This window comes from Chrysochloris asiatica, unplaced genomic scaffold (genome assembly GCF_000296735.1).
Source record: "Chrysochloris asiatica unplaced genomic scaffold, ChrAsi1.0 scaffold00148, whole genome shotgun sequence".
NCBI classification, from domain to species: Eukaryota; Metazoa; Chordata; class Mammalia; order Afrosoricida; family Chrysochloridae; genus Chrysochloris; species Chrysochloris asiatica.
Window position 1 is genome coordinate 1607963 of NW_006408666.1, and position 21493 is coordinate 1629455.

The 21493-nt window shown below is 40.5% G+C and overlaps 1 protein-coding gene across 1 annotated transcript in view; it reads left to right on the plus strand.

Moving 5' to 3' along the window:
* MCTP2 (multiple C2 domains, transmembrane 2) overlaps nt 1-21493 on the plus strand; it is a 282589-nt gene that overhangs the window by 66603 nt on the left and 194493 nt on the right. The window contains exons 8-9 of the mRNA XM_006870699.1: nt 13283-13447; nt 15560-15690. Coding sequence (XP_006870761.1) covers nt 13283-13447; nt 15560-15690 — 296 coding nt within the window. The remainder of the gene's footprint in view (nt 1-13282; nt 13448-15559; nt 15691-21493) is intronic.

Below are 21493 nucleotides of genomic sequence, written 5' to 3' on the forward strand. Positions count from 1 at the left end.
ATAGTTTGGCTTCTGAATGGTGATGGTGTGTTTGAGCAAGAGAAAGAGAGAGAGAGAAAGAAAGCTAAAGGGAGAAAGATGTAGCAGGTGCCTGCCTAACAGATTTACAGCCCCTGGAAACCATACAGGGCCACTCTGCTCCCTCTCATACAGGGCTGCTATGAGTTGACTGAGTAGCAGTAGGTTTTGATTTTTTATCTTCTCTATATCTGTATGTCTGTATCTCCTGAGAGAAAACAGTGACTAGAATTGGAATTGACAAGTTGCTGATTGTATTGAGAAACTCTGTTTCTATATGCTGACCACCATGTCCTCTTTGTTATGAGAGTTATTTTATTTTAGATGAACATAAATTCATAATCTAACAAAGATCCTCTCTTCACCCATTATTTTGTTTTGGTCACAGGGCAGATTGTCCAGTAAGAATGTAAGTGTAATTTCTTTGTCTTTCCTTAGCTAATCTCTAGTGTTGTTTACTTAATAATCATTAGCCATTAGAAGTGTTTACTACTGACTAGTAAGTAAGCACAAACAAGCCTGCACGTACCTGCCCCTGCAGAGATTGTAAATTTCAAGAGAGGCTTTGATTTAGTAGACAGGTGATGTGGGGATGGGAAAGAGACAGATTCTTGCACCTAGAAGTAGAATATCTGATGTGATGAGAAAATGGGAAATTGTTCACTGCAGACTTGTGTTTACAAGTAAGGCCTCCTTAGCTAGTTTATTGAGTAATCTAAGGTAAGAGACATAACCTTTTCTGGTGTAACAAATTTTTTTTTTTTTTTTTTTACAGTATAAAGCCTTTTGAATGCTTGCCAATTCTTGGCCTGTTTGTGTTCATCTCCTTTCCTTTCTGTTCCTCTGTGTTCAGGCAGAGGATGATCTTTGATGACCACGTTGCCCAGGTGCCTGGCACCTAATCCTCTCTGTACAGTGAGCAGCATGGATAAGGTTTTAGAAGGCAGGAAGCAGAGAGAAGCTCCACCTCCCTCCACGCTGTGTCAAAATGAGCTGTGCTTCGGCTTCCTTCTTCCTTCTTTCCTTCTTTCCTTCTTTCCTTCCTTCCTTCCTTCCTTCCTGCCTTCCTGCCTTCCTGCCTTCCTGCTTTCCTTTCTTCCTTTCTTCTTCATTTTATCTTCATTTTTTCTATCTTCCATTTCTCTACCCACTTCCCTTCTCTCCTCTCACCTCCCTCCTTCTCTCTTTTATTCTCTGTTTCCATTCTACCATCCAGTCTTTCTGACTTCCTTCTTTCTTCCTTCCACCAAACCACCCACCACCCATCCATCTAGATATTTCTCTATAATGAACCTTTCTATGATGGACCAGTACCCAAGTGAGAGTCAGCAGACAGTTTTGATGCTTGATTTATCTAGTCCTACAGTTTTGGTGTGGCACAGTGGGTTAATGAGCTGGACTGCAAAGTTGGTTTGAACCGTAAGGTTGGTGGTTCAAGTTCACCAACCACTCCTTGGAAATCCGATTACAGACAGGGTCGCCTTAATAGATTTGGAACCGACTCAACAGCACTTAACAACAACAACAGCATCAGTTTTGGTGTGAGGAGGAGCTACTTACAGGGAATGAATGTTTCTCCTCTAACCTTTAGATAAATGTCCATTCTCATTGTGCCTCTTTCTCTATCTGAGCTCACCTCCTTCATTTCTGGGTAGGCCCAGGGAACACTCCATGCAAAACCTTTTAAAAGACAGAGTATAGTTTGATTGGTGAACTGAAGGCAGGATATTGTGGCTGGAACACAGATTGATGATCTTTCCCACTTAATTTTTGTTGTTGTTGTTAGGTGCCATCGAGTCGATACTGACTCATAGCGACCTTATGCACAGCAGAACGAAACACTGCCCGATCCTGGGCCATTCCCGCTACTGTTGCCATGCTTGAGTCCATCGATGCTGCCACTTGGCCAATCCATCTTGTTGGGGGTCTTCCTCTTTTTCTCTGACCCTCCACCTTAACAACCATGATATCCTTCTCCAGCGACTGGTCTCTCCTGACAATATGTCCAAAGAGAGATGGAGTTTGGCCATCTTGGCCTCCAAGAAGCACTCTGGCTGCACTTCTTCCAAAATGGACCTATTGGTTCTTTTAGCAGCCCATGGCACTTTCCCATTTAATAGAGTATTGTTTTTTTCATGTGTTTTGGTCTTTCTCATTTTTATATCTTATAAGCTGACTCAAATGCTCACTCCATAGTAAAATTTTTACCTTTTTATATTCTTGGTTAAGCTGAAATGATTAAAGACTTGCGGAGTTAGCAATCTATTAAAAATTTCAAAGCTCAATAGGTACTGTTGTCTAGATGGACCAAGTTATTATCTTTCTAATTTCTTCAGATTATCCCACCTCTTGGAGAGGTCAGACTCAATTTTGTCCAAAATCCTCTCATTGCAAACCTAGTATTATGATAAGACTGCCATCTTTGGAAGGAGACCTAATGGCACAGTGGCTAAGCATTTGTCTGCTAACCAAAAGGTTGGCTGTTTGAACCCACCAGCCACTTCATGGGAGAAAGATGTGACCATCTACTTCCATAAAGGTTTGCACCCTTGGAAGCTCTATGGGGTAGTTCTCTTTTGTTAAATTTCTCTCAATTGAAATGGTTCTGGGTATCATCCCAGGAATGCAAAGGTAAATTAGACTCAGCCATGAGAAGTGGAGGAACATGGTATTCAGAGGGTGGGGTAAGACCCTTACTTAAACCTCTTAGGAAGGTGGGGGGAGGCCCTTACCTGAGCCTCACAGGCAGGTGGGGTGAGACCCTTACCTGAACCTCATAGGCAGGTGGGATGGGCTGGATGTAAGTGTCAGGCAGCCTTTTAGAAAAAAAAAAGACTGAAGTGTGTCTTACCATATGAGGAGGACGAAGAGGAAAGAAATTGAGACATTGCAGTGTAAAATCACATGGTACCTGGGAGATTTTCCAAACAGTTTGGTGTAGGGCACTGATTTTCACAGTGAGGCACCTGGACAAGCAGTAGCGTCTGCATTACCTGGAACTTATTAGAGATGTAAATTCTTGGACATTCTTTAAGGCTTCCAAACTAGAAACTCTGGCAGCGGGGCCCAGCAATTTCTGTCAAATCCTCTGAATGATCTAATACACATTCACGTTTGAGAGCCACTGGTGTGGACCAAAGTTTGAGAGCCACTGGTGTGGACCGAGTGGGACACTGGGAAAAGTAGGAGACAGAGCGAGAGACGTAAGGGAAGGCAGGTATTGTAAACCGAGAGCTGGGTCAGCTAAACTTTGGGTATTGAGAGGAGGCTTGGATTGGAGTGAGGCAAGGAAGGCACTGCAACTGGAAACATCTAAGGAGGTATTTATGTGTAGGTCCCAACCATTGATGCACGAGCCTGACAATTAACACCCCCTTAGTGTTTTCATCTCAGCTATCTCACTTGCATCCGTTAGTCCTGGTCCAGGAAAACCATGTGGTACAATGCACTCAGCTGGTTTCCTAAAAAATGATAGGTTCAAGTCTACCCATATGTGCGCTGAACAAAAGTCCTGGCATCTACTTGCAGAAATCAACTACCGAAAACGTTGTGGAGCCTAGTTCCATTCTGATACACCTGGGGTCGTCATGAGTCAGAGTTGATTCTAGGCAACTGACACAGTCCCAGCCCTTGATGGGAGTTCGCTGGAAGGGGTAACATGGAAAGATGGGATTCAGAAAGGAAGGCCAGTGAGTTAAAACACGCCAGGTGATAGAGCTAGCATATAAGCGCAGCATTGAACTCTGAGCTTCCTAGAGGCCAGGGTGAAGAAAGAGAGTATCTTGTTCAGTCATACGGCTCTCATTTACTGAAAGTCAGAAATATATCAGAAGCATAACTTTTCCTGGTACTAAAGTCTGAGATTTATAGTATTTACCTATTTTTTATCTTTTCTTAATACACTTTCTAGTTTCAAGGATAATAATTGAGTGATGATAGTTCCTTATCCCTTAAAATATTGAATTCAATGTATAACTTTTATAGTTAATGTCTTTGTTCACACAGATTATTCATGCCCATGTGACCATGATATATTTTCATCCACAAGCATAAATCTCATCATTCCTGTATATGCAACATGTGGGAATTTAAAGATTTTCTTTATATCTGTGTGTAGTTGCATGAGAATTTATGCTTGCAGATTCTTTTAGTGTGGTTTCAGGGAGCCTGTCTCCTGGATGTGGTGGCCTTCTCGTACCATACCCTGAAAACTGTTGACAAGTAACAAGTTGTTTCACGTGTTGAAAAAGCTTGAAGCAAATATTTCATTGAAATCCTTTATAAACTGAATGTTCTCCCATAGCTTTTCAAGAAGTGGTCAGCCTGGTTAGAATCATGCTGTAGCATTCTTTGTTGTTGTTGTTGTTTAATAATAAATTTCTTGTTTGTTGATACTGAGTACTGATTTTCTCATATTGGCTTAGAAGAAGAATTGATCAGGGTCAAAGTGGGATGTACATTAGAAAACAATGATATTTTGATATTTGACTAATTAAGATGATGGACTCCTGCTGTGGTGTGGCACGGTAAGCACTAAACTGCTAACTACAAGGTCAGTGGTTCAAACCCACCATCTGCTCTTGGATGGAAAACCTATACAGGGTTGCTGTGAGTCAGAACTTAGCAACACCAGTTAAGATGATATAGAAAGTCAGTGAACAGTATTTAGTACCTACTAGGAGACCTACTGTGGTGCTGTGAGCTGATGCGTCAGACTGCAAAGCCATTTGAACTATAAGGTCAGCAGTTCAAGCTCACCAGCTACCCTTGGAAACCCTATACAGGGTCACTATGGATCGGAACCGACTCGATGGCACTTCATAACAACAGGAGTCCTGGTGTGGCACTGTGGGCTAATGCGTCAGACTGCAAAGTCAGTTGAACTTCAAGGTCGGTGGTTCAAGCTCAACAGCTGCTCATTGCGATGGGTTGGAATCGACTCGACGACACAAAACAACAGGTGCCAATGGGAGTCCTGGTGTGGTACTGCAGGCTAATGCACTGAACTGCAAGGTCCACCACTGGACTGCTCCTTGGAAACCCTATACAAGGTTGCTGTGAGTCGGAACTGACTCAGAGGTTCAACCAAAGAAAATGGTGCCAATACCATCACTTCCTTACATCCATGCTCACTTTATTACACCCAAGAGAGTACTTTGGATCATTACACTGCGGTATTGGTCATCATGACATTCTTGAGTGGCTCTTATCTGAAAGGCTGGAAATTCTAATCTACCCAGAAGTACCTAGGAAGAAAGATGTGAGTGACCGTCTGTTTTAAAGAAAGCAGCCACTGATCACCTAATGGAAGACACTTCTACCATGACACACAGGACCATCATGCGTTAGAACGGACTTGACAACAGCTTTGAACAACTGGTCAGCACGGTCCTTCCCAGAGTTGTAGTTCCAGGCTCTAGCTCCTCATATCCCATGGCCTCCTCTCCGCCACTTTTCTTTCTTTCTTTTTTCTCATCTGACCTTGCTCCTGGTTCAGGATGGATTCGAGGAACTGAGCTGACATGCCCATCACCTGGTACTTCCCCTTTGCAGCCACGTCAGGGAACAGAGGCATGAACGTTCATAAAAGCATCTTCCAGGCTTGCCTCTCAGCCGTTGTCCCCCAATAATCCATGTCTCCAAGCTGTCGTTGTTGTCGCCAGGTGCTGGCCAGTCAGTGCTGACTTTAGCAACGTCCTGCACAACAGAAGGAAATACCATCATGTGCCAAACTCACAGTCCTCGAGCCCATGGCGATTGCCACTGTGCCAGTCCATCGCAGTGGGGGTCTTCCTCTTTTTCACTGACCCTCCACTTTACCAAACATGGTGTCCTTCTTCAGGGACTGGTCTCACCTGGTAACGTGTCCAAAATATGAGAGACAAAGTATGATCACCCTGGCTTCTAATGAGTTTTCAAGCTATACTTTTTCCAACACAGATCTCTTTGTTTTTCTGTCAGTTCACAGTACTTTGAATATTCTCCTCTAACACCATAACTCAAATACATCAATTCTTCTATGGTCTTCCTTATTTATTGTCCAACTTTCACATGCATTAAAAATACCATGGCTTGGGTCAGGTGTACCTTACTCCTCAAACTGACATCTTTGCTTTGATTTTTTGACTGCTGCTTCCATGAGTGTTGATGGTGGATCCAAGCAAAATGAAGACTTTGACAACTTCATTCTTTTCTGCATTTATCATGATGCTATTAATTGGTCCAGTGGTGAAGATTTTTGTTTTCTTTACATTGAGGTGCAACCCATACCAAAGTCTATGGTCTTTGATCTTCATCCATAAGTATTTTAAGTTCTCTCGACATTCAGCAAGCAAGGTTAGATCATTTGCATTTTTTCAGGTTATTAGTGAGCCTTCCTCCAGTAAGGATTTCTGGTAGTGTAGTGGTTACAAATTGGGCTGTGAGCCTCAAGGTCAGCAGTTCAAAACTACCAAATGTTCTGTGGGAGAAAGACGAGGTTTTCTGCTCCCGTAAAGATGTACAGCCTCAGAAACCTTGCACAGGGTCTCTATGAGTCAGAACCGACTCCACGGCACATAACCACCACCACCAATGCTCAGAGCACATTCTTCTTCATAAATTTCAGCTTCTTGGATTATTTGCTCAACACACAGGTGGAATAAGTATGAAAAGAATACAACTCTAGTGCACACCTTTCCTGATTTTAAACCATTCATTTTCTCCTTAATTTATATGGACAACTGCCTATTGGTCTATGTACAGATACCTCATGAACACAAATAAGTGTTCTGTAACTGTTCTCCGTAACATTGTCCATAGTTTGTCATGAGCCACACAGTCGAAAGTCTTTGCAAAGTTAATAAAGCACAGGTAAACATCTTTCTGCTGTTCTCTTCTTTCTGCCAATATCCATCTGACACCAATGATGATAGACATCATTCCACATTCTAGTCTGAATCTTTCTTCAATCTCTGGCAGTTTCTTATCAGTGTACTGCTACGGCCGTTTTGGGCTTATTTTTAGCAAAATTCTACTTGCATGTGATACTAATGATATTGTCTGAAGATTTCCATGTTTCATTGGATCACCTTTCTTTGGAATGGGTGCAAATATAGATCTTTTACAATCAGTAGACCAGTTAACGGTCTTCCAGAATTTTTTTTGTTATAGATGAGTGCTGCATCAGTGTGTTGAAAGATTTTAATTTGTATTCCATCAAATCCTAGAGCCTGGTTCTTTGCCACTGCCTTTAGTGCACTTGAACTTCTTCCTTCAGTACCATCCACTCTTGATCATATGCTACTTCTTGAAATGGTTGAACATCAGCCATATCTTTTTGTTACAGTGGCTGTATTTCTTCTATCTTCTTTTGATGATTTCTGCGTCATTTAATATTTTGCCCATACAATCCATCTGTATTCCAAATTGAGGCTTGCATTTTTCCTTCAATTCTTTCAACTTGTGAAATACTGAGCATGTTCTTCCCTTTTGGTTTTCTAACTTCAAGTATTTTCATATTTCATTTTAATATTAAACTTTGTATTCTCGAACTGCCCTTTACTTTTTCTGTTCAGCTGTTTCATCTCCTAAGTTCTTCCATTTGCTTTAGCATCTCTATGCTGGAGAACAAGTTTCAGAGTCTTCTGGCATCCATTTTGGTCGATTCCTTCTTTATTGTTTTCATAATGACCTCTTGCTTTCAGGAAGATGCTGTCATGCCACGACTCTATGTTTTTTAATTTTTAATTTTTTCACAACTCTTTTTGTCTTTTGGCATTGTTGTCTAAATCATCAAATCTGTTCTTGAGATGATCTCTAAATTCAGGTGGGATATGTTAAAGATTATATTTTGGCTCTTGTGAACTTGTTTTAATTTTCTTAAGCTTCAGCCTGAACTAGCATATGAACAACTGATGATCTGCTCCACAGCTTGCCCCTAGCCTTGTTTTGACTGATAGGGAGTTTTTCTGCTATCTCATTCCACAAAATGTAGTCAATTTGATTTTAGTGTATTTCAACTGGTGAGGTTCATGTGTATCTTTTATGTTGTTTAAAAAAAAAAAAAAAGTGTTTGTAATTATGAAGTCATTGGTCTTGCAAAATTCTATCATGTAATCTCCAGCATAATTTCTATCACCAAAGCCATATTTTCCAAATACTGATCCTTCCTCTTTGTATTCCAATCACCAATAATCATTAATATATATTGATAGCATGTTTGATCAATTTCAGACTGAAGAAGTTGGTAGAATTCTTAAATTTCATCATTACTGGCTTTAGTGAATGGTGTGTAAGTTTAAAAAAATAGTGTTTTTAACTGGTCTTCCTTGTAGGCAGATCTTGAATTTTTTTTTTTTTTTTTTTTATGATGAATGTGATGCCATTCTTCTACAATTTGTCATTAGTAAACCATGTGAGTATCAGATTCAAAATGGCCAACATCAGTCATTTGCGTTCCGTTTCAGTTTTGACCACTTCTAATTTTCCTAGATTCATACTTTGTAATTCCATGTTCTCATTATTACTGGATACTTGCAGCTATTTCTCTTCCTTTGAGTTGTGCCCCATAAGCAAATGAAGGTCTCCAAAGCTTTACTCCATTTGCATTATCACTTCCAACTTCATTTTCAGAAGACAGCTCTTTCCCAGTCAAATTTTGAGTGACTTCCAACCTGAGGGCATCTTCTGGCACAATATCTGACAATATTCTGGTGCTATTCATAGTGTTTCAGTATTCCATATTCTGCTGCTATATGACAGTGTTCCTATGCTAATCATAAGGTTCTCCATGGGTAGATATCTCAAAAGTATTCAGCTTCTCATTCTTCCTAGTCTGTCTTAGTCTGGAAATTTAGCTGAAAACTGTCCACCACAGTTGACCCTCCTGGTGTTTACAATACAGTGTCCCGGCTCCCAGCATCACAACAACATGCAAGTCACCACAATATGACAAACTCACAGATGAGTGGCGATCTTTTTTTTGTCATGAAGCTGTAGCCCATTTTATTAGTCCCAGGACTAATGGCTCATTTGCTTTTTTGAAAGTCTGTTTCTGGATCAAAACTTCTGAAGGCTCTCGGCCTTTTTGAAGTGTCCTAGAGCTCCTCTGTAAGATGCCTGGTAGTGCAGTGGTAAAGTGTTTGGCTGCTAACCAAAAGGTTGGTGGTTTGAACCTAATCAGTCACTTAGCAGGAGAAGGCACTGTCAGTCTGCTCCCATAAAGATTTGTTGTTGTTGGTAGGTGCCATTGAGTCTGTGCCAACTCATAGCAACTGTATGCACAAAAGAATGAAACATTGCCTGGTCCTGGGCTAACCTCACAATTGTTGCCACGCTTAAGCCCATTGATGCTGCCACTTTGCCAGTTAATCAAAAACCCGATGGGGTAGTTGTACTCTGTCACATGGGGTTGTTTTAAGTAGAAAGATAATCCATGTAGCAGTACCACTACCAGCACCATCACCAACAACAAAGCTCTACTACTGATATTTTGTATTCCCCCCCTTTCCCCCCTCCTTCCTTGCCTATGGAATAATCCAAATCCAGAAGAAAATTTATGTTTCTGAAGCTGCTTCATTTTTATGAAAGTGTATTTGTTTCTAAGTGAAACACCACACCTTTTTCCAATGTTAATAACTAATGTGTGTGAGCTGCAGTCCAAAGTTGGTTGTTCTGCAGAGAAGAATGGGTGTGGATTTGATGGGCTGGGGGCTTGAAGATGAGAGAGAATATGAATGAACCCACATAGAAGTTGTCAAAGGTTCTGATCCTCTGGGAGGAAGGAGAAAAATCACAAAACCCTCAGGGACTATATTTTATCCATTATGTCTGCTGAGAAATTAGGGTCAGGACCCAGAAGATTTGCAAGCTCTCCTGGTGTTTGTTTCAGCTCAGGTGGGGTGGGCTTCCCCTTTGATGGGCCATTTCCTTCTCTCCTTTCACATTCCAACTTGCATTTAAGATGACAAACTTCACTTATAGGCTCTGGGCCGCAGAGACGTGAACACTTGAGCTATTCAGCTAACTGAGGCACTGCAGATGATCTGATTTATTGGAAGGAGAAAGAGAACACAAAGCTTGTGAGAACCCAGCTCTACAACTGAGCTCACACCTCATGGCCCAGACCCTGCCCCCAACCACAGACTTGCTGTTCTAAAGTCTCTTTATAAGCCTCCAGGTGTGTGTCGGGTGGGGAGGGGGGTAGCAGAATGTTAGAGTAATGAAGAAATGTCTTTGATACACACACACACACAACAGGGCATGATGCTGATAAAAGGAAATTTCCTTTGGATAAACCATCTATTGCTTTTTACAGATAAATTTAGAGTGAAATCAGTAGAATAAATGTCTTGTATTCTTTTTTATCTGTAGCCTGTGTAATGAATGCTTCTCCTACCCTGTCTATGGGAGAGGGGGAAAAAATAAATTCCTGGACTGTAAAGAGCCAGCCCATCACATCAAACATGACTGTGTTAAATACTAAAATGTTCAAAGTCCGACTGAGATAGATAAAGGCTTTGATGGAAAGTGGATATTTCCCAGGGACATTACAAGCAATAATCCAGATGTCATAGCGTTATGCAACTAGTGTCCGTGGATAGATCAAGAGTTCCAGCCAAGCCACGCCTGATGGAGACCTTTGCCTGCCCCCCCATGCTGTTCTGCCATATGGAACCCATCTCTAGTCCCCCTTAATAACCAGCTTTGGATTCCATTTTCACAGAACTCATAGAGCTAAGTGGGGCTGTTTTATGGACAAGTTAGATAGAAGCCTTTCCAAGATAAACATCCAATTTGAAATTAGGACATACCAGGCCGCAAAATTATTTTAGGGCATATTTCATGGAAGCACTGCCATTTTTCTTAGGCGGTTGCCAGACTGTAGGATGCCCTTTGATCCCGTGTGGACATTACTCCCCTTTTTATAAAAAGGATTTTGAAATAGTTTCAGTGTTTAGGGAGGAATAGATCTGTCGGAACTTTGAAGCATGGCCATGGGATAGGTCATGTTTTAGCTTTTTGGTCTGCAAGTCAAACTTTAAGAGCATAAAAAAGAGAGAGAGAAAGAAGGCAAGAAAAAGGAATTGTAGCAGGAGATATGAATCAAAATCTAATTTTCTTTCTAAAGATAGGAGTTTTCAGGCTAAGTGCCTAATAAGCTGTTTAGTATATTAAATAGACCTATATTTCTATGTACTATATACATATACTATCTCTATATATGTTTGTATATAGAGAGATATACACATGTAGAATACATACATGTGTTTCCTGACGTTTTGTGATTTTTACAATAAAAATAATATTGCCTACATTTGACTGTTTCATAAACCTTCTTACATCTGTCCAGAAATCTACTGCTAGAGATGTTAAGAAAAAAAATTGTTCATGTTCATCATAAGAGAGACTGGTTCTAAGGTTCATTTTTATTTAATGAATTTCTCACCTGCTCTCCTGTTTGTGCACCTCCAATAACTGTGTATGTCCCTTTCATGTGTGTGTTTCAATAGAAAAATACATACAGTGTGGGAGTTTGCGTGTCCTTAAATGTATTTTGTTTAAGGTTGTTATAAAATTATTATCAAAACGCCTGGTGTGGCATTGTTGTACTAACATTTATCAAAAGTGATAGAGTGACGTGTGCTAGATGAGGTAAGCTGGTAGAAAATTAATATGGTACTGACATGCCATTTGTTGTGATAAATTGTGACTAACTGGTGTCCAAGCAAATCGGTGTCTAAATGGTCTTGGAAATATATTGAGCGGATGACAGGAGTGAATATATAGTCTTAGAAATCCATTGCTTTACTGTGATATTCAATGCCATTTACATTCTTCAGTTCTCTTATTTCTCCTTTAAAGAAAGAAGGCTGGTCTTCTGCCACTTTGCCCATTGACCAGAGGATGGAAATAAACTAAATCCAGCATGTAGATCCTGTGGACAGCCTAAGTGAAACCAATGGGCTATGATCAAGAGACGCTGTTGAGAGATAGTCTGGGGATATAAATATGGACTGGGCATTTGATAATATTAAGGAAATTAATATCAATTTTGTTGAGTGGAATCTTGCAGGCTGTATAAAATCAAATATGGGGTTTTGCTTTAAAACATTTCAGCAAGAAAAAAAAAAAAATAGAGGGATAGACGGATCAAGGGCAGAAAAGTCTGGAAACTGGTGAACCTTGAGTAGAGATTTGTGATATTCTTCTGCCTGTTGGAAAATTTACTGACTGAAAGTTAAAAATCAGTGTTCTAGTCTGTCCACCTGGGGTCACAATGAGTTTGGAATTTATTTGAGGACAAAAAACAACAAAGATTGATGTCGTTATTAATACCCTGGAATTGGTTCCAACTCAGCGATACTGTGTAGGGTTTCCCAGGAGCAGTTGGTAGGTTTGAACTGCCTACCTTGAGGCTAGTTGCCCCGTGCTGATTTAGCAGTCTAGTGCTTATTCTCCAGTGCCACACTAGAGTTCCTACAAAAATAATCCTCTTTATAATTTAGCAATAGTTGATGTTTGCCTTTTTCCATATTCCGTATGAGTTATATGAGTGGTGTGAGTAATATAGTTTAGAAAAAAAAACACAACAAATGAACAGATACTGACTCTCCTAGCTGATTCCAGACTCTGTGAGAAGTGCTTCATACACACACACACACACACATCTGGATCTACAAAGCTGATGATTGTAGGTAGTACCTACAGCTGTGAATCTCATCATGGTATGGGACTTTGTAGTAGCAGCAAAGAGAATGCAGGCAAGTGGAGACTGATTCCGATGTGACGGATGAATTAAAAACCATCATTTCTAAAAGATGGTCTTTTGTTTTCTTGCAAAGCGATACCTTGTACTTACATCTGTATTCCCCTAAATGACTTTCTTCCCTTGTTCCTATTAAAATGCCAGTGGCCCAGTTTAAGGATTTGTACCAAATTACTCATCTTGGTTAGAAGACAGGCCACTGCGAAGCAAGAAGGGACTTCACAAACTTTGTGGAGAAATGGAAAGAAAAGATAAAGGAATATCGTCATGCGCCTTCGGGCAAGTGTCTCTCATCCATAACCGTCCTTGGCTATATTTTTACAAGTCCACGTACTTTGCAGGAATCCCATAACTATGATTGCAGGTTTGCAAAACCAAGGAAGAATAGTACTTTTCACCAAGCAGAGAGTGATATTTAACATCGACTAATGAAAGTTGGAATTCCTATGATCCCCAAAGTCACACTCAAGAATTATCTGCAAACTGACTATGTGTCATCTTTGTTTTTCTTCATAGCCCTCTTTGATACGCAACCTTCGGCTCTCAGAGTCCTTAAGAAAGAACCAACTGTGGGACGGAATTATAAGTATAACTTTGTTGGAAGGAAAGAATGTTTCTGGAGGAACTATGACAGAAATGTTTGTTCAGTTTAAACTGGGAGACCAGAGGTATAAAAGCAAGGTAAGTTCTTTCAATTTTGAAAAGAGAACATCTTTAAGAAGAAAATATTTTTTAAAAATGGTTTCCCATTCTAAATTTCTTGAGAATTGAGCACATTTATCTTTAACCTTCCTAACTGCATTTAGAGGTGGTCCAGAAAATAAACTCTTTATACATACCCACAGTTAATGTGAATCTTGATTGGATTGCTTTGCATAATTTATTTTAAAACACAGTGACTCCAAGCTCACGAAAGTGTATTAGGCAATAGATTTGAATGCATGATGCATTTAAACTTTGTTAAAAAAATAAAAGTACGTAAACTCTGTTTCATAGAATGTAGGAAAAGGATAACTAAATGTTTTCAAAACCCTACAGAAGTGAAATAGCACAATAAAGTTATCTCTAAGTTTGGATCAAAATCTTTGAGATAACAAAAATGTTTTCAAAGCTATACACCCTTTGGTTTCTCCTACTGCCTAGTAAGACATTTTAAGTTAAGATATTTAGTCCTTCTGGGTTTTATTATGATTAAAAAAAAATCTCAAGTATTACAAATGATTTGTCTTAAATAAATGTTCAGTCATTTTTAACTCTTCTTTCAAAATTAGTCATCTTATTCTGCCAATCCAATTTCCACTTAATTTTTAATCTTAGTAATTTGGTTTGGTTTTTATTTTTAAAAACCTTGTCTCCAAACTATGGTAACTAAATTGTTTTACATAACTGCCAGACAGGAATATTTTCTGTTTTAGGAATTGAGCGAGCTAGGGTACTTGAAAGTTAGGTTGCTTGCCAAAAGCCACATAGAGGAAGAAAATCAGTAGATGATCTGAAAATAGCCTAGAGGGGATTTTAGTTGGGGCTTTGCAGACTAGAGGACATAACAAATGCAGACAAGTTAGAATGTGATTCGGGAAGCTACGAGGTCTTTTCAGCTGCACAGTTTTCAACATCAAAGGTTAGACTTTATTCACTTTAGCACAAAGAATTAGAAAATGAAGATGCATGGTGAAAAAAAGTTTATAAAGAATATGAAAAATAATTTTAAAAAATCTAAAATGTTTATAAGAAGTATGAAGAATAAATTAAAGGATGAGTTGCACTAGAAATACCAGATGATTCTTTGAAGCAGGCAGTTTTGGGTTACACCACAGTGTGAGCTGAGGTAACCACAGGTACACACTAAGAACCAGCCTGGGTCTGCCTGAGGATTCACTCATCACTAAGTACACTAAGCATTCCTCACTAAGGTGAGGCAGAATCAGTTCAATACCTGCTCTATTCCCTGTGTTTCCTCTGTGGTCTAATAGGGCTCCTCCCCTCCTGCCCTGGATTCTAGATACTGTGATCTGATGTAGAAACCACTTACATTATTTTATATGACGTTGGCTGTGCTGAGGTCTGAGTTGCCAGCGTTTTCCTGTGCAGCAGTAGTTGGTGTTAGAATACTAACCAGAGCCTGCTACTCAGGTTTTAATCTGACGTTGAATCTCTGTCAAAATGAAATAAAAATAAAAATTCTGTCAACAAACCAGACACATAAACAGTTTGATAAAAACTCTCAGAAAACACAGAACACTGTGGCGATTTCAAACCCCTATTGTTAAGTTTTAGTTGTGGCTTCGGTGGAATTTCCTAGTCTTCTTCTTAGTCTAGTGACTGGATTCAATAAAAGCAAGTTTGAGAATAGATGATGTTGTACGTTGAATGCATATCTGGTTAGTTAATTAAGACCTCATGCCATTAATTTATATATTCTGAAGTCAGCATTGTACGTATATGCCAATAAAAAGATTGCTTGCATTTGGTTAATCAATTAGGATTATCTTTGGTAAGAGAGAATATTGTGAACTGTCTACTGATAAAATAGTTTCTTGTGGGACAGCAGTTTTCCTTTTATGTTTGGTGGCTAAAATGTTGAATCTAGGGAACAGTAAAGAGTAGTAAATTTTGTTAGCAAATTCCCAGTCACTAATCCCTTTCTTTCCAAAAAGTGAAGTTTAAATTATGAGGGGTGTGGTTTAGTATCTTGAGTCCCCTGAATTGTTTTAGAAATGAAATGAATGTGTACTTACTGTAGCGATGATTAACGTTTTAAGAAAATAAATATTATAACTGCATGTTTTCTAGACACTGTGTAAGAGTGCAAATCCCCAGTGGCGGGAACAGTTTGACTTTCACTACTTCTCTGACAGGATGGGCATTTTGGACATTGAAGTGTGGGGAAAGGACAACAGAAAGCATGAGCAACGCCTGGGCACGTGAGTCCACTCTGCTTTCCTCCTGGTGGGTGACGTGTGCTGAGCTTCTCTTCCCATGGTGCAGAGGGTCTGGGGAACCTGCCATCCAGCACCTCGGTAGCCGTAGGGAAAGAGAAGACCAAACCTAATGGGAAAGGAGGGTTTTGTCTTGTTAAATTTATCTTAAATAACATTTACTGGTAAATGCCACTCTGTATTTATTAAATCAGACATCATGGTTATGCGTCAGGAATTCTCTTTAGAAAGATAACGGTCCCATGTCAGACCCTGGAAATGTTTATGGGAACTCTTTAATTGTAGACTTTTGTTGTTGTTGTTGTTGCTTTATAAGGTATCATATAATTTAGAATGAATATTGGACAAGGTGTCCCAAATGAGGAAAAGTTTTCAGTGTGTTTGGTGAATTTTTGTAGCAAAGTGTAATGAAATCCTTTGAGAGCAAATCTATTTTCTGAACTTTGGATTTGCCTATTTTAATTGAGGGACTCACTCATACATAACCAAAAAAACAAACAAACAAACAAAAAATTCCGTTGAGTTGACTCCAAATCTGAGATCCATTGGGGGTCTCAGAGAAGAACTGTGCTCCTTGGGTTTTCAATGACTGACTTTTTAGAAGCAATTAGACCTTTCTACCAAGGTGCCTCTCTGGGTAGATTTGAACCTCTAACCTTTCTGTTCCCAGTGGAGTACAGTAAATGTTTGCCCTACCTAGGGACTCATCCACATATATCTAACAATACTAAACATTACAGCTACCTTGTAGGGTTGTTGTTGTAAGTGTCGTCGAGTAGGTTCCAACCCATAGCGACCCTGTATATGGTTTCTGAGGGGTGACTGGTGAGCTTGAACCTCCAACCTTGCAGTTCAAACTGACTTTTCAGTCAAGCGCATTAACCTGTGCACCACACCAGGACTCCACCTTAAAGGCGAGTGGTGAAGAACACAATTAAATGAGAAGGCCCAGGGACTTTGGGCATGCTGGCAGAAGCTCATACTGTCTCCTCCTTACGTTAGTTAGTGGCTAATCTTCATTTCATAGGCTGAGGAAGCAGAACTCAAGAAGTAAATTTATAACCTAGCTCAGGATGTAAGAGCAGTGAGTGGGAGTCAGGTACCTTCTTGGTACTTCTGACACTTGTCGTTCTGTGACATACCTGGGTGCTCCCAGCACTGATGGGAGATGGACCAGAAACTGTCCTCCCAGTGGAACAGTGATAAGTTACTGAATTGCAGAGAGAACTTCGTGTTCCCAACAGCGGGGATTTGGCTTCCTGTGATAAATGGCCAAAGTCTCCTTTTAGTGCGAAGAATAACGCCTCTTATTTCACAATAACACCTCTTATTTCACATGGCATTGGGTTGTCATGCCTCCTTTACATAAGAAGTGCTTTTCAAAACAAGTGCCAGCTTACCTCACAGAGAACAGATAATCATTAAAGATGTCCTTTTTACTGTGTTTTGTTGTCGGAGTATTATTATTTTAGCTCTTTCCTGTTTAGAATATATCTGCACTAGTGGTCGTTTTGCCCTTCCTATTTCATTTTTGTTGTTGTTGTTGTTGTTGTTTGTTTTTGTATCCATTTTTATCCATTTGTTATCTTTTGCACCTCAGGAGGTCCAAAGATAACAGTGTTCTCCTTCACAAAATGGCTTCGTAGCATTAACATGACGCTCACATCCAGTGGAACAAAGTTACTCTAAGATACAGGGGGATTGCAAAAAGTTCACAGAAAAAATACTGATGTTTTAATTGCATCATCTCCTGAAGCTCCCTGGTGTGTGTGCTGCTCCTCAGACTTAAAGGCACTCTGATGTCCATCCTGATGCTGATCACTAGGTACCGCTCCTGGTTCCTTCCTCAGTCGTCACTTTTTACATTTTTCACTATTCCCCCACATTCCCTTGTCTTTGTTGTCAGAGTTTTAAAGCTCAATGCTTTCATTTTCTAATGGTTGAGAAAACATCCTTTTGCATTAGCAGATTCTGAGGAGTCCTGGTGTGGTGCTGTAGGATAAGCACTGGACTGCTAACCTCAAGGTCAGCAGTTCGAATCCATCAGTTACTCCATAAGATAAAGATGAGGGTTCTGCTCCCGTGAAAACTTATAGTCTCAAAACCCCTAAGTGCCCTGTATGGTCACTGTGACCTGGACTCCACTCCATGGCCCCGGGTTCTAGTGAGATTGAGCCAGGATGAATCCTAAGGTCTTGTTTCACTGTGATGGAAACATTAGATTGCATCAGGCAGCCTCTCTTAGGGCTTCCCCTGAAAGGCATCTTTAGGTGAGGGAAGGAGCAGTTTCTCAACCATCCAGAGCTTGCATGAAACCATGTGACCTCGGGTGACAAATTCATGCATGGGGTCTGGCTGTCCATCTGTACTAGGGTCAGTGTCTGACTTGCAGGGTCATTGTGACTTCTGGCAACCATGTCCATTTGATACTTTGTTCACGAGTCAGTTCACGGAGGGCCTCTCTGGGTTTTCCATCTTGGCGGGAGCAGAAAGCCTCATCTTTCTAGTGCAGAGTGACCAGTGGGCTTGAACCGCCTACCTTGTAGTTTACAATCCAGTGCTGTTCATATAGAACCACTGCTAGCAGGTGTACAGTGAGTGCTTTGACCAGAGGTCAGACTTGGTCTCTGCTCGGGCAGTGGAAATTCTACCTCCGTATCCAGTGCTGTTTCAAAATGCTCATTTTCTTAAAAGCATATTTTGCATTTCAGTATGATCCTAGACTGTTGTACATTTCATTTTGTCCAGAAACCTTAAGTATGAGAATCCACAGCCCTGTTTTGACTTCCTTGACTCCAAATTCATCTTCAATCCCAGCTGGTGCCTTATAAAGTGGCTCTGACGTTCTGCCGCTTTGTTAGTAACTCTGAAGCAGGCGAGCTTCTGGGCTGGGGGGTTTCTCTGGACAAATTGCTCCCCATGTCCTTGATCTTGTTTTACAGCCAGGCTTGACACATTCACAGTTTTCTTCCTGTTCCCTGCTTCCTTAGCTGCTGAGATTTACAGCTTTTAAAACTCTACCACTCTTCTCTGCCCCCGCATTTAAGCTAAAAGCTGACCATTCTGTAATATAAAACATAGAATTATGGTAATGAATAAGAGGTTAAAAGCTATCACGGCGAGTAAAACTTGAGCAGGTTTGGCTGACTGATACGGTAGAATTATGTGTTGAATTAAAACATTAAAACGCAATGGGATTAATGGAAACAGAAGGGAACGAGAGGTCAGAAACAATGCTAAGTCAGCACACGAGCTGCCTGTGGGCCAAAGAAGATGGTTTTACTGTCTGTCCACGGCAGAAAACAATGTAACTAAGCCCCTGTTTTCTTCAGATAAGTAGAAACATGGGGTTTTCAAATCAGCAAGCACCTCATAAATGCATTTGCTTCCATTTATTTCTTCCATAGTGGGTTGTAGGAAAGTCCTGGCAATCTCTTGGAAGGTTGGATGAGGTAATAGTGCCGGAATGGAGACTATGAAAGGTTTAGTGGGTTGACCCAAAGCACTGACTTTAGAATTTAGTGTTTTGTTTTTCACGTTCTCTATCCAATTTTCATCCTGCTACTTGCATTCACTTATTCATTCATTTCACCCCAAGTCTCTGGATGGTGTAAATGGAAAGTTTAGAGGTTTGATTCCACTCAGAGGTACCTTGTAAGAAAGGCTTGGTGATCTGTTTCCAAAAAATCAATCACTGAAAACTCTGTGGAGCAGGTTCTACTCTGACGCACCTGGGGTTGCTAGGATGGCAACTGTTTCATTTTCCTCATTGTATTCAGCATGTGTGTCAGGCAATTTGCCCAGTACTGAGGATTCAGTGGCAAAAGCACAAATATATCTCCCATCCAGGGGTCACTAATAATGTCTGGGACGCTACACCTTAGCAGGAAGCAACATGATCATGGGGCACAAGCGTTGTAGATGGTGGCACTATGGAGGGCAGCCTGGGGTTCATGGTGGTAGGACGGCTTCCTACAAGGACAGACATCAAGACAGGCCTGGAAAATGAGGGGTAGTTAGCCAGACAAGGTGACTGGAGAAAAAGTTTTCTAGGAAGGTAACTCAGCATGAGCAAAGGCCCAGAGGCAGGGAGACCAGCTCAAAGGAGTATTAAAGGTGGGCACTGTTAAGAGATAAAGCTAGGATCCCTGGTATTGCAGTGGGTCACACGTTCTGCTGTTAGCTGCAAGTCTAGTAGTTAAGTCCACCAGGTGCTCTGTAGGAGAAACAAGAGGCTTTTGAAATCTTAGAGAGGGTCACTAAGAGTCAGACTCCACTCCCAGGCAGATCACCACCACTATAGGGTGTGAGAGAAGGGTAGGGTGAGGTCACAAAGCCATTTCTTCCATTAGATTCTATATCATGCAAATGACCAAGTGGCAGTTCCTCTTGGCACAAACACAGGCCTGATTGTATTCATTTCCGTTTTATGAATTTTGTTATCACAGTGGAGCTCCTGTTGAATGAATATTCCAAGACCCATCCTTGGAATGGGAAAGTCCTGGTCTCCTAAAGGTACACGTATGGTATCTTCTGAGTGAAAGAGAGAGTAAACATCTTTATTTAGCATGTGCCCAGGGGATGCTGGGAGTCCTGGTGCCGCGCTGTGGGCAAATGTGCCAGACTGCAAAGCCATTTGAACTGCAAGGTCGGTGGTTCAAGCTCACCAGCTGCTCCTCGGAAACTCCTATACAGAATTGCTATGGGTCGGAACTGACTCAGAGGCACCTAACAGCAACAACAACATCCCCTTGTTGTTGTTGTTGGTAAGTACTGTTGAGTCAGTTCCGACCCATAGCAACTCTGTATAGGGTTTCCGCAGAGTGACTGGTGGGTTTGAAGAGCCAAGTTTGTGGCTTGCAGTCCAGTGCTTATCCTCCACCAAACTCCTGCCAAGAGAATTGGTGGTGGTGGTTGTATGTCACCAAGTTGGTTTTGACTCATAATGACCCTGTATAGGGTTTCCTAGGCTATAAATCTTTATGGGTACAGAAAGCCTCATCTTTCTCACACGCAGCAACTAATAGATTCAAGCTGTTGACCTTTTGGATAGCAGTCCAGCTCATCATTCATTACGATACCAGGGCTATGTTGTTAATTGCCATTGAGTCGGTTCGACTCATAACAACCCAGTATAGGGTTTCTGAGGAGCATCTGGTGAACTTGAACCGCCATCCTTGAGGTTGAAATTGACCCACAGCACCACAGAAACTTTATGGCTAATACTCATTTACCATGTTTCTTTTATGTGTGCTGTGTTTGTCACAGATTTTCTATCAGATAGAAGAACAATATTTAAAATGTTACTGCTTTATTCATTTGTATTAACAAACAGATGGTTTTATATATATGTACATAGCCAAGTGTTTCTTGGGTGATGGTAAATTAAAAGTTATTTAAAAAGATTATTCTTTTTTTTTTTTTTTTTTTTTTAAATACTTCCATTGGTATAATTCACCACAGTGAAATTATTAGCATTTCTCTAGGTCAGGAATTGAAAAATAGGACCCTGGAGCCAAATCAAGTTGGCTGTTTCCCTGTTTATATAAATAAAGCTTTAATGGAACAATGCCTTCTTAATTTGTTTTCAGGGTTCCTTACTACTTTGATGCTACATTGGCAGAGTTGAGTTAGTTTTGACAGACTAAATATCCCACAAACTGAAAACATTGACTCTCTGACCCTCGACAGAAAAAGAGGGATAGATAATATTATCTATTAATGTTAGTGTTACTTTTCATGCTAAAAAGCAAACCAAAACAAAAACCCAAAAACATTATGATAGCCT